Source organism: Calidris pugnax, unplaced genomic scaffold (assembly GCF_001431845.1).
Source record: "Calidris pugnax isolate Ruff unplaced genomic scaffold, ASM143184v1 scaffold189, whole genome shotgun sequence".
Taxonomy (NCBI): Eukaryota; Metazoa; Chordata; class Aves; order Charadriiformes; family Scolopacidae; genus Calidris; species Calidris pugnax.
Genome location: NW_015091069.1, coordinates 1,067,386 through 1,078,883, shown reverse-complemented (window position 1 = coordinate 1,078,883; position 11,498 = coordinate 1,067,386). Strand labels below are relative to the sequence as shown.

Sequence of the window (11,498 nt, the reverse complement as noted above, 5' to 3'; positions counted from 1 at the left end):
GATGCTTTAACCTAGAGAAGCAACGCAAACTACCTGTGAAAACACGAGTGAGCATTCTCTTACTGCTCTGCTTCAATGCAAGATGAAAATCTGTATTATATGTAACTATATTTTTTATCATTTAAAAGCTTCTATTTTTTATTATTCTCATGAATGGTTGACAAAAGATATTGGATATGCTCCCATACAATAAATTCCCCTCTGAAACTTTGGGTCTTTACATGGTTCATGGTTTTGCTGGAATTGCAGCGTACATCTCGCGCACCTCTCGTCATACAGCTACTGGAATTCTATCTGCCAAAAACCACTAAGCCTGAAAGCAGGCCAAGGCAGTGCTCTGTGTGTCCAGAGCTCAAACACCTCCACACGTGGCCCTATGTCGAGCACTAGAACACAATGAACACTCCAAAATGGCAATTTACTCAGAGATGTGGGACACGCACCTGGTTGGTGTGGGGGCCTCTATGGCAGACAAGAGAAGTCCTCAACCAGAAAGTGTGCACGTGCTGTATTTTAAACCAGATATAGCCCAGAAACTGTAAGAGAATGGAATAGCTTGTTTTTAACTGAAGAACTGTTACCAAGATTAATATTTAGGGCGACAAAGCTGGTGAGGGGTCTGGAGCACAAGTCTTATGAGGAGAGGCTGAGGGAGCTGGGGTTATTCAGCCTGGAGAAGAGGAGGCTGAGGGGAGACCTTATTGCTCTCTCCAACTCCCTGAAAGGAGGGTGTAGAGAGGTGGGGGTCGGTCTCTTCTCTCAAGTCACAGGCGACAGGACGAGAGGAAATGGCCTCAAGTTGCACCAGGGGAGGTTCAGGCTGGATATTAGGAAAAATTTTTTCACGGAAAGGGTTCTCAGGCATTGGAATGGGCTGCCCAGGGAGGTGGTTGAGGCACCATCCCTGGAGGTGTTCAAAAGACAGGTTGATGTAGTGCTGGGAGGTCTGGTTTAGTGATGATGCTCCTTGTTTGTTGTGTGGGTGTCTGTTTTTGTCAGTTAGGTTGACGGTTGGACAAGATGATCTTTAAGGTCCCTTCCAACCTAGAAGATTCTGTGATTCTGTGATTGGCCAATTCTATCTTTTCAGGATTAGTGAGTCAGAGGAAGTGTAACTTAAAGCAAAGAGGCAGGGGTTTGTTTGGAGGTGATCAGGGAGAGGAACAGAATGGACAGAATCTTCACACAACAAATACAAGGTGCACAAACGCTTCTGGGAGCAGGAAGAAATTAAGCTTTGGACAAGGAACTGAAGACCTGATTCAGGCTTAGTTCTTGTGCTGAAGACCAGAGGACGGTGAAGATTGCTTGAGATCATTTTGTGTTAATCAAGGCAGGGAATTTGCTACAGCTGGGGACTCGTGATTCAAGCCATCCAAATGCAGTCCTTAGTCTAATATCCCAACAAATGGCTTTTCCTAAGCCATCTGGAGCCTAATCTCCTTAGATGTGAGCAGAAATGAGCTAACAGTAGTAGCACTGTTGACCTGCGATAAGAATGTCGTGAGCTTCATGGAAGCCCTAGCATGTGGCATTCATGTTGGTAGGCCCATGGAAGCTGTAGAGGAGCTCTGCTCCTGAAAGGTGCCCTTTTCTGCTTCTGAGCAAGTCACCTGGCTGGGGTTTGTAGTACCTAAGGGTTCCCAGCGTGCTCAGCAGAGCTAAGGGTACAGCTAATGGTTCTGATATTTTGCTTTGCCTATAAAGAACAAAGTGGTATATTTGTGTGTGACTGCTGCAGCACTAACTAGCTCAGTACAACTGAACCACTAATGAGTTTTTAAACCAGATCGGATCAATGGTTCATTTAATTTAGAATTTGTACTGAGTTCTTCTGCCTGTCACGTCTTTGTCAGCTAGGTGGCATTTCTTTATAATCCACATTTTTAATGATTGTTTCAAGTAAGTTGTCTAGCATCTGAAGTACGGCACAGTAAGCAATATTCTCCATTGTTGCCTTTCTTGAAAATCATTTATTTTCTACCTTTGGTATTGTAGCTACTGTTAATGAGTATTTTCGAGGCCAGCTACTGCTTCATCATTAACTTTCTCCAGAACTATTGCATGGAGACAATCTCAACTGGTCCGTTTTGTTCCGTTTTTACAGGTGGGTATGTGGTGTGCTTCTTTCCATCCTTTGCAGTGAGTTCCATGTGCTGCCAAGTCAGCAAACCGTGGGGTTGATTTGTTAAACATGAGCTACTGTCTGGTGGGTGACTTGAAAAGAGCCTCTTTGGCATATAGCACAATAAGGAACTCGATGCAAACGGAGATGATAAACCCAATTGAGCAACTTTACCACTTGTCTGATCAACTCGGACACGTGGATATGAGACTTTGATTTCAGTTTCCAGTCCTCTGAGTTCCACGTATATCAAGGAGAAGCAGAGTTATGAAAAAAAAAAAAAAGTCCAATCAACAGGAGACATTCCTGTACAGAAAGACACTGATGAATGGGATTTGGCCTGCAACAGCTATGTCCTACATTCTGTCTCATAATGTATAATTACCTATGTATTGGCTTGTTCCCCTGTCCCCAGGAACAGTATATATGCTTTCATATATACTGTTCCTGCAAAGTAGAGAATGATGCTCTTCTTCAAGCTGTAGCTTTCCCTTTCTGTGCATCGTTTTTGCATATGCTCTTTTGTGCCTGTTGTTTCAGCTACGCACTTTATTGTGCTTTACACCTCTGCAGAAGGAGGAAGGCAATAAGTAATTGGAAAACTTGGTGAGAAAATGCAATATGAAACATCTAATATTCAATCCTGGGTCAAGGTAGGGGGGAGAAAAGTTTTCTATGATTTCTTTTTAATGAGCAAAAGTTTGAAGAATAATATTGAGAAGAGCTCCAGCTGGGCTTGTGAAAAGTCCACTTAAAAAACCCTTATCTAGTGAAATCCAAATGATTGCCAATAATTACCCAACTAGGTGTTTTAAAAGGGAGGGCTTCTGATTAAAACAAAGGGGGGAGGGGGGTGGGAAGAGGGATGTACACCAAGTAAACCATCTTAAAACACCTTTAACCTGATTCCTATTTGCCCCAAAGTCCCATGTGATGAAGAGTGAAAGGAATCATCCAGGTACCATCAGTAGCTGTTGCTAAAATAAAATTCAGGCCAGCCTTTAAGTGGGGCATAACTGGAATTTCTTTGTTGTTGCCTATGAAGCTTCTCATAATTTAATACCTATCGCAACCTGCACTAGCATATGCCTTTTATCAGGTGTACCAAACTGCTCTTTGTGAAATGTTATGTGCCCAGAAGAGATGATTTGACTTCAGCAGTCACAATCAACCCGAGGTGAACTTTGACCAATGAGGTAAAACTGGCCCTTCTGGAAAGCTGAAGAGAAACTCGAGAACACCAGCCGACCTTTTAACTACGCTTTGTTGCTACAAAATTGTCTTAACTGTGCTCTTGACCTAGCAAACCTGCATCATGGTTACCAAGACTATGACCTGACCTGGATTCTCCATTGTCATGTAGCTTGTCTCATGTACAAACCGAGCGTGGACGAGACAGTGACATGGCTAAATGAGAAAGGTAACAGTGTATGTGTGGCTGTACGGCCGGTGTGAAAGGTTCCGGTAGATGCAGGGCACCAGATAATCTTACCCCATAAATTGTCACATCACTGCAGTTACAACAAGGTCTGCACGAGAGGGCAGCAATACACATGGCATTCCTGGAGCAGCACAGCCATGCAGCTAGTTGAAAAGCAGATTTTTCTAGGCATGTATAGCACATCAGAGAGAATCGTGTAAAATACGCAAAATTCCATCTTTAAATATGTTCTCTCAGAAAGGACACAATCATACCATGTATAGCACATCAGAGAGAATCGTGTAAAATATGCAAAATTCCATCTTTAAATGTGTTCTCTCAGAAAGGACACAATAATATTTAAAGAACCGTGTTCTGGTCACAGCGTGTGTGCAGCTGACACACAAATGATGCAATTCCTACAGTTTCTGTGAGGAGGGCTCAGGCCTGGTAGCTTTCCGAAACCTGTAGAGATGTGGATCATAGAATCATAGAATGGTCTAGGTTGGAAGAGACCCTTGGGATCATCGAGTCCAACCATCTCCCCTACTCTACAAAGTCCTCCCCTACACCATGTCCCTCAGCACTGCATCTAAACGGCCCTTAAACACAGCCAGGGATGGTGACTCCACCCCCTCCCTGGGCAGCCTGTTCCAATGCCCTATCACTCTTTTGGTGAAAAATTCTTTCCTAATGTTCAATCTAAACCTCCCCTGTTGGAGCTTGAAGCCATTCCCTCTCGTTCTATTGTTAATTACCTGTGAGAAGAGACCAGCCCCAACCTCTCTACAGTGTCCTTTCAAGTAGTTGTAGAGAGTGATGAGGTCTCCCTCATCCCTCAGCCTCCTCTTCCTCACACTAAACAGCCCCAACTCCCTCAGCCGCTCCTCATACGATTTGTTTTCCAGCCCCCTCCCCAGCTCCGTTGCCCTCCTCTGCACTCGCTCCAGCACCTCCAGATCTCTCCTGTGCCTGGTGTATTTGCCTGGGACTGGGAAGCTCTTGTTTCTTTTCCCAGCTCTGCCACAGATTTCCTGTGTGTGACCTTGGGCAAGCTACTATAATCCTTCTGGATTGCAGTCCCCCCAGCTGTAAGCTTGAGATAATACTGCTTCATCCCCTTTGACTTTGTCTATATATACTGCAAGCCCTGTGGGGAACAGCATCTCTTTTCCTATTTGTTTGGCAAATAGTATTTAGCACAACGTGGTCCTGATCTTGGCTGTGCCATCTAGATACTACTACAATGAAGTATATTTTTATATTGTCCCAAGAGGATGACAAGAAGTCACTCCAAGTTAGTTTCACCTTACAGCAAGAGCAAGATGCAGGCGTGCTGAGGGAAGCTGAAGGTGAATTCTTGTTTAGCTTTAAAGGGATGTCTTTTTCTAAAGGGTAAAAAGGAAAGGCAAATAAAGGAATAAAATCTTCTCAATTCAACTTTTGGTCAACTCTACTCTTCTTGCAAAGTGATGCTATTACAAGAAGCAGCCTAAATCCTTTTACTTGGGGAGTTTGTTGTACTTAATTGATAAGAGATGATTGACTGAGCAGGCTGATTTGCTTGGTTCCTAAGTGTTCCAGTGCTTCCACAAGTCTGATGCTGTGCTAACAATGTGCGTGCAACTAGTAATGCACCATGACAGGTTGCTATTTCATGGTTGTCTGTAGATACCTAAGTGTCCTTTGGTATTAGGGGCTGAAGAGATAAAGCATGCATGAGTTAGAATTATAGGAGGGTGCCTTTTTGGGGTTGTTTCACGATTCCAAAGTGTTTTTTACATGCTCCCAATAAATGTAATTAACTAACAAACACCTCAGCTGCACTTACTCTGAAGAGCTGCACAGAATGAGTACCCATCAGCATGCCATAGCACAGAGACTCAACCCCATTGCTCTGTTCTGAGATTAAAGATCATTTAAGGATGTTGCTATCTGAATCCATTTAGGTAATAATTAGTGCAGCTGCTCGCATTTGACAAGGCAATGAATAATCAGTCCCACAGCATCTTATCTCATGTCATGATCAATAAAGTTCTTGCTGCTACTTTTGTCTGTGGTCATCTGAGGAACTGTACAGCAGGAATCACCTACTTCTAGGAACACATCTTGCCTTTAGTAGGAAAAGCGGACTTGGCCTGCTCCAGGTGTGCAGTCACAGTGGACAAGCACATACTTTGGGCACTGTGAGCAACCACCAAACCAGGCCCAATAGCCCAAGAAGCCCCAGTACCCAGTGAAATTGCTTGTTTAACATACCTTTGGTCATTGTTGAACACAGCCTCACATTCACAAGAAATAAAAACTATCTTCTCTATCATTGAATACCAGTGACGCCACGCGTATACTATTTTTATATATGCACACACACATATATGTGTATGTAGTCAAGTAATTAGATCTCCATTATCCCTTTTGTCAGCTTTCACACAGAAATACAGAGTTCTCCAACAGTGGTTCAGAGGGCTGGAGGGCCACCTGGCCTCGTGCTCAGCCTCTAGCGCTCTGGCAAGAGCTGAACGGGCACAGGCAGCTCAACAGGAAACGGTACCTCGGGCTGGAGGTACCAAAATAACCTCCTCTGAGGGGAAGCTTTCCCTGACCCTTCAGTTAAACCTCTTCCTGATAGCAGAGGATTTATCTCCCTTGCAAACTAAACAATCTAAGCACTTCAAAAGAAGTGACTCTTAATCTCTCCTTTTGCAAGCGTCGTGCCAGGTTCAAACGATACAGTTTTTACCTTTGAGATCTAATTAGTCTGTTTTAAACTTAAAGATTTACCCTGCAAAATGCATGTCATCTACCATTGATTTTAGCACAATGGTTTCAGCATATGCAGGACTTGTTCAGCTCCTTGTAGAATTAAGCCCATTTATTTTAAATTCTTTGGCAGAGACTGCAAAGCGGGGAAGTAAAAAATAACAACAATAATAACAAGCTATTGTGTGATGAAGTGTCAGGTTAGTGTTTTCTTGTAGTGCACATCATCAAGACTCCAGTTACTTCCATCAGTTTTTCCACCTTTGAGATGCAAAATATTCTTAGAGCCTGAACTAAGAATAAGGGAAAGCTTCCTGGCATTGTTGTTTCTCATTTTGGCTATAGAAATGCACACATACTCTCTGATGCACAGGAGATGGGTCCAGTGCATTGCACAGCCTCCGGGTCTGATTGAAGCCAGAAGGTGAAAAGGTAACTGAGAGGGATTAGTAAAAGGAACGCCATCTGAGCAATGCAATTCTGAGGGTGGCTGTGTTTGGGGTTAAAAATTTAAGTCTTTTTTGATTTCTTCCTCAGGTAACTGTGTAGCTTACTGCTTCTCTTGTCAGCGTATGCAAGTCACCTGTTCTGCTAGGAAAGCCATGCAGCAAAACCAGACAGAGCCAACTGTGATTATATTTAGATTTCAAGCCACCCAAGAAACTACAGTATGGTTTGAAACCATAAATCCAAAAAAGTTGGCATTTCACAGTGATGTTCCTGCTCTGGTTCACTACTGTGTGGCTGAATTGCAGTTTCACGTACCTCACAGTACTGGTAACAGGGATAGATCAGAAGGAAAAAATGTATTTCTGTTCTTGGCCGTGCAGCATGCAGGTGTGAGGCAGTGGTTCTGAACTGCCTTTCTGCTCTTTCTGGCCCAGCCAGAAGCTTGAGAATCTCCTGTAACATGGAGGTGCCTTCAGCCGAAGGGGCTGGCACGCATCTTGAAGGCACCGTCACGTGCACCTCATCGGGAGCATCTGGGGAAAGGGAGGAGATCCTCTCTTTATAGAATCATAGAATTGCCCAGGCCGGAAGGGACATCCAAAGGCCATCTAGTCCGACCCCCCCGCAGTCAGCAGGGACACCCCCAACTAGACCAGGTTGCCCAGGGCCTCGTCGAGCCTCTCCTTGAATATCTCCAGGGAAGGGGCCTCAACCACCTCCCTGGGCAACCTGTTCCAGTGCTCCACCACCCTCACAGTGAAGAACCCTCTCCTCATCTCCAGTCTAAATCTGTTCCCCTCCAGCTTGAAGCCATTGCCCCTCGTCCTGTCACTGCAGGCCTTTCTAAACAGGTTCTCCCCAGCCTTCCTGTAGGCCCCCTTCAGGTACTGGAAGGCCGCTATTAGGTCTCCCCGGAGCCTCCTCTTCTCCAGGCTGAACAACCCCAGCTCCCTCAGCCTGTCCTCGTAGCAGAGGTGCTCCATCCCCCTGATCATCCTTGTGGCCCTCCTCTGGACCCTCTCCACCAGGTCCATATCCTTCTTATATTGAGGGCTCCAGACCTGCACACAATACTCCAGGTGAGGTCTCACCAGAGCAGAGCAAAGTGGCAGAATCCCCTCTCTGGACCTGCTGGCAACGCTTCTTTTGATGCAGCCCAGGATGGGATTGGCCTTCTGGGCTGCAAGTGCCCACTGCCTGCTCATGTCCAGCTTCTCATCCACCAGCACCCCCAAGTCCCTTTCCTCAGGGCTGCTTTCTAATACCTCACCCCCCAGTTTGTATTGGTGGTGAGGATTGTTCCGGCCCAGGTGCAGAACCTTGCATTTGCTCTTGTTGAACCTCATGAGGTTCACCTGGGCCCACCTCTCCAGCCTGTCCAGGTCCTTTTGGATGACATCCCATCCCTCTGGTGTATCGACACCACCACACAGCTTGGTATCATCCGCAAACTTGCTGATGGTGCCTTTAATCTCCCTGTCTATATCATTGATAAAAATGTTAAACAGCACCGGTCCCAGCACGGACCCTTGAGGAACACCACTTGTGACTGGTTGTACAAATACAAGTAATACAAGGCTTGTACAAATACAAGTAATTTGACTGTACCTGGTAGGAAAAATGCTAGGGTAGCCCTAAACCACCAGCATGCCGTTCCAGAGCAGGCAGCTTTCTTCCTGGAGAAAAGGTAGAGATGATCACCGAATAAAATAAAAGGAAGGGATCTGCAGTACCTTCTCCCTGACTTGACAGGCAACTGAATTGCCCTCTACCCCTTCAAATGTTATTGCCCTGGGGTTACTAACCTCAAGCAACCCCATGACATTACTGTGTACTTTTAAAAACAGTTATTGCAGACTCAGCGTGTTCAGCAATCACAGCAAACAGCTGGACTTAGGGAAATACCTTCTGGGCCTGGCAGGATACTGATGGGAGCATGTTTTCCACCGATGGCTCCCGGGGCACGGCACACAGATTGCTCTCAAAGGTCATTTTAAATAACTGTACTTACCTTGTAATCTCCAACACTGGAATTGGCCCCGTGACCACTTGTGTTAGGCATCTTGCAAAGCCACTTCACGTTTTGCAGATAGATGGATGTATCTTTACTTTCTTATGTCTCTGCTCAGTAGAACAAATTGCAACCCAAACATAACAGCTTCTGTTGTGCCAAGGGGCAGAGACACGTGCAGCCCAGGTTCACACCAATGATGTGTTTTTCTTTACAGATGGACCAGGAGTGCCCACAAGGACTGTCTGATGATGGCAGCTTGTTGGGGCATGGTAGCTCCTTCTCTCTCAGATGTCAGGAGGTGTTGAAGGAGGCACAGGCAGCCTTAACTTTGACCTTTGCCCACACACATTCCCATACTCTTCAGTTTCCTTGTTGGCACCTGTAATAAGCAGTTCTTATCTATTCTACACACCTTTTCTATTTTTTTAAGCACTGTGTTATAAAACAGTCTTTTCCTACTCACGTTGGCATATGCTCCACTACAGATGGACTCCTTCCTGACTTCACTCTGGAAACTGAATTCACCAGCATGACAGACGCTGCAAACTGTCTGTATGTCAAAGCCAGAGCATCTGTAAGAGTTTGCAGTCCTGGAAAAAGCAAACCAACCTCACGTTCATGCTTTCAGTCCCCTAACTCATAGCAGCTTCTTCCTAGAACAACAGAGGGCACCACTCCTCACACAAAAAGCTGCAGCTGGAAGAGAAGCAGCTCTGCATTTAAATAATAGTTTGATAACGAGAGCATTTCTTTCTCAGCAGGTGATTGGGAATAAATAGTCTTCCTCCAAGGAGGTCTTCCTCTGCATCTCCTGTTACCTGTGGGAAAGCCCTAGCTAAAGCCTTTGAGTGTTCTCAAAGACACATGTACTGTTTTTTCTTGTAGATCTTGTCTTAGTTTGTACAGAATAATCAAACAGTCACTTACTGAGGAACAGCTTTAGGCTATTGATTGGGGTCTTCACTTGGGGAAAGAGGAAACCAGACTGCCAGGTTCCTACCCCAGCTCCTGTGAAGGTCTGGGTTTTTTCCAGTGGGTCTGTAATATAAAATGCATAAACATGCTGCAAAGCAGGGCTGGAATCTAGGTTTCTCCTCTCAGATGACTGCGTTATCTTCTGATCGTTCTGTGCTGTCCAACGGGTGCCTCCAGCTGCAGCCTTCCCTGCCACCTGGTGAGTGCTGCCACCGCCAACAGCTTTGAAATAAAGGTAGCAAATATAGTCCAGCTGTTGAAAAACACACTCATTTGTGCATCTACCTCTGCGAAAGGCTGTAGAGTCGAGATCTGAGTAGAGGGCAGTTATAATCCTCTGAGGCCCAGAGTGGACAGGGGGTACAGATGCGTCCCATTAACCAGTTTGCATGGCTCCCTCCCGGGTGAATTCATGCCCCCAGCAGCTGTCTGCAGGGTGGCTTTGGCTCTCACACACAACTTGGCAGCTCTTGTGCCCAGGCTGTGCCATGTGAGTGGTGGCAGGACTGTGCTGTGGCCAGGACAGAGGACTGCTGTGCACCCCTTGGCTGCAGGAGGAAGTGAACTAGCCAGAGCTGCTGAGGCTGGTATCCCTGCCTTTTCCCAGCCCACCAACCAGCAGGACCAGTGGGATGCCATTGATGATCCTCCAGCCTTGGGCTTTCAGAGGTACCTCTCAAACACACCTAGATGGGAGGACCGGGTATGTGACACACAGGGTAGAGAAGGCTGGCAACTCCTAAATAAAGTTCAGGTATCTGTCATGCGTAGCAGATTCTGCTGGGGGTTAAGCACTCTGGTGTTAAAGTCCTTTTGTAAAGCTACAAAAAGGCTGGGGTGCTCGAAAGCTAGTCTGGTCTGGTGGCATCAGCTGTGCTAATAAAAAGTCTGCCTTCCCCTGCAGACCATGCTTTGCTTATATCCATCAATCTTCACAGCAACAACATTACTGCTTGAGAAGAATCAAAGTGAAAAAACAGCCTCTACTAAAAAGTTCCCTAATCATGGTTTATTAGCCCTGCAGCTGATGGCCCCAAGGCTACAAATCTCTTGGTCTTTGCTATTTTCTGTACAAGAAAGCAGAATGGGTCCATACCTGCAAAATATTGCGTTCTGTTTGCTCAAAATCTGTCGAGCAAACCTCTTGAATGCTAGGACTCTGGCTCCAACGTGGTTTAAACCTTACATGATCCCCCCCCCAGGGCGGTGCTAAAATTTATCATCTCCCCCAACGTGCAGTGATGTTGATGGCATTACTCGCTCTACAGAGATAGTCCAAAGGCCATGGGTGCCACTTCACGGCACAGCACGTACATGTTGCACTCGTGGGGGTGCTTGAAGGGGCAAAAGCAAATTCAGTTTCCTCAGAAGACCACCGAGCCCACAAGGGGCTGCCGACACCGCATGGGTCCGTGTTAGGGGTCTGCCGGCCCGGCCGGGGGTTCCCAATGAAGATGTACCCGGGCGGGCCCTGAACCCGGGGCCCTGAACCTGAGGCCCTTTCCCGGCGGTGTGCAGCCGCCCTCAGCCGCGGAGCGACACCGCCCGCGGGGCAGCCCCTCACTCGCAGCCGCCCGGACGAGCAGCCAGCAGCGCGACGACCGGGGCCCGGCCAGAGCCGTGCGGAACCGCGGCGGGGGCGGCCGCCGGTCATCCTGAGGTAAAACCTACGGGCCCCGCCGGCGCGAGGGCGGGGAAGGGGGCGGGGCGCGAGGGGGGGGGAGGGGGCGGGGCGCGACCCGCCCAACGGCTGG

General features: G+C 46.8%; 1 protein-coding gene across 1 annotated transcript in view; it reads right to left on the bottom strand.

Annotated features, from left to right (window-relative positions):
* Positions 1-11,006: 11,006 nt before the first annotated feature.
* The window catches only part of BHLHE41 (basic helix-loop-helix family member e41), a 16,326-nt gene continuing 15,834 nt past the window's right edge, over positions 11,007-11,498 (bottom strand). The window contains exon 4 of the mRNA XM_014956994.1: positions 11,007-11,078. Coding sequence (XP_014812480.1) covers positions 11,007-11,078 — 72 coding nt within the window. The remainder of the gene's footprint in view (positions 11,079-11,498) is intronic.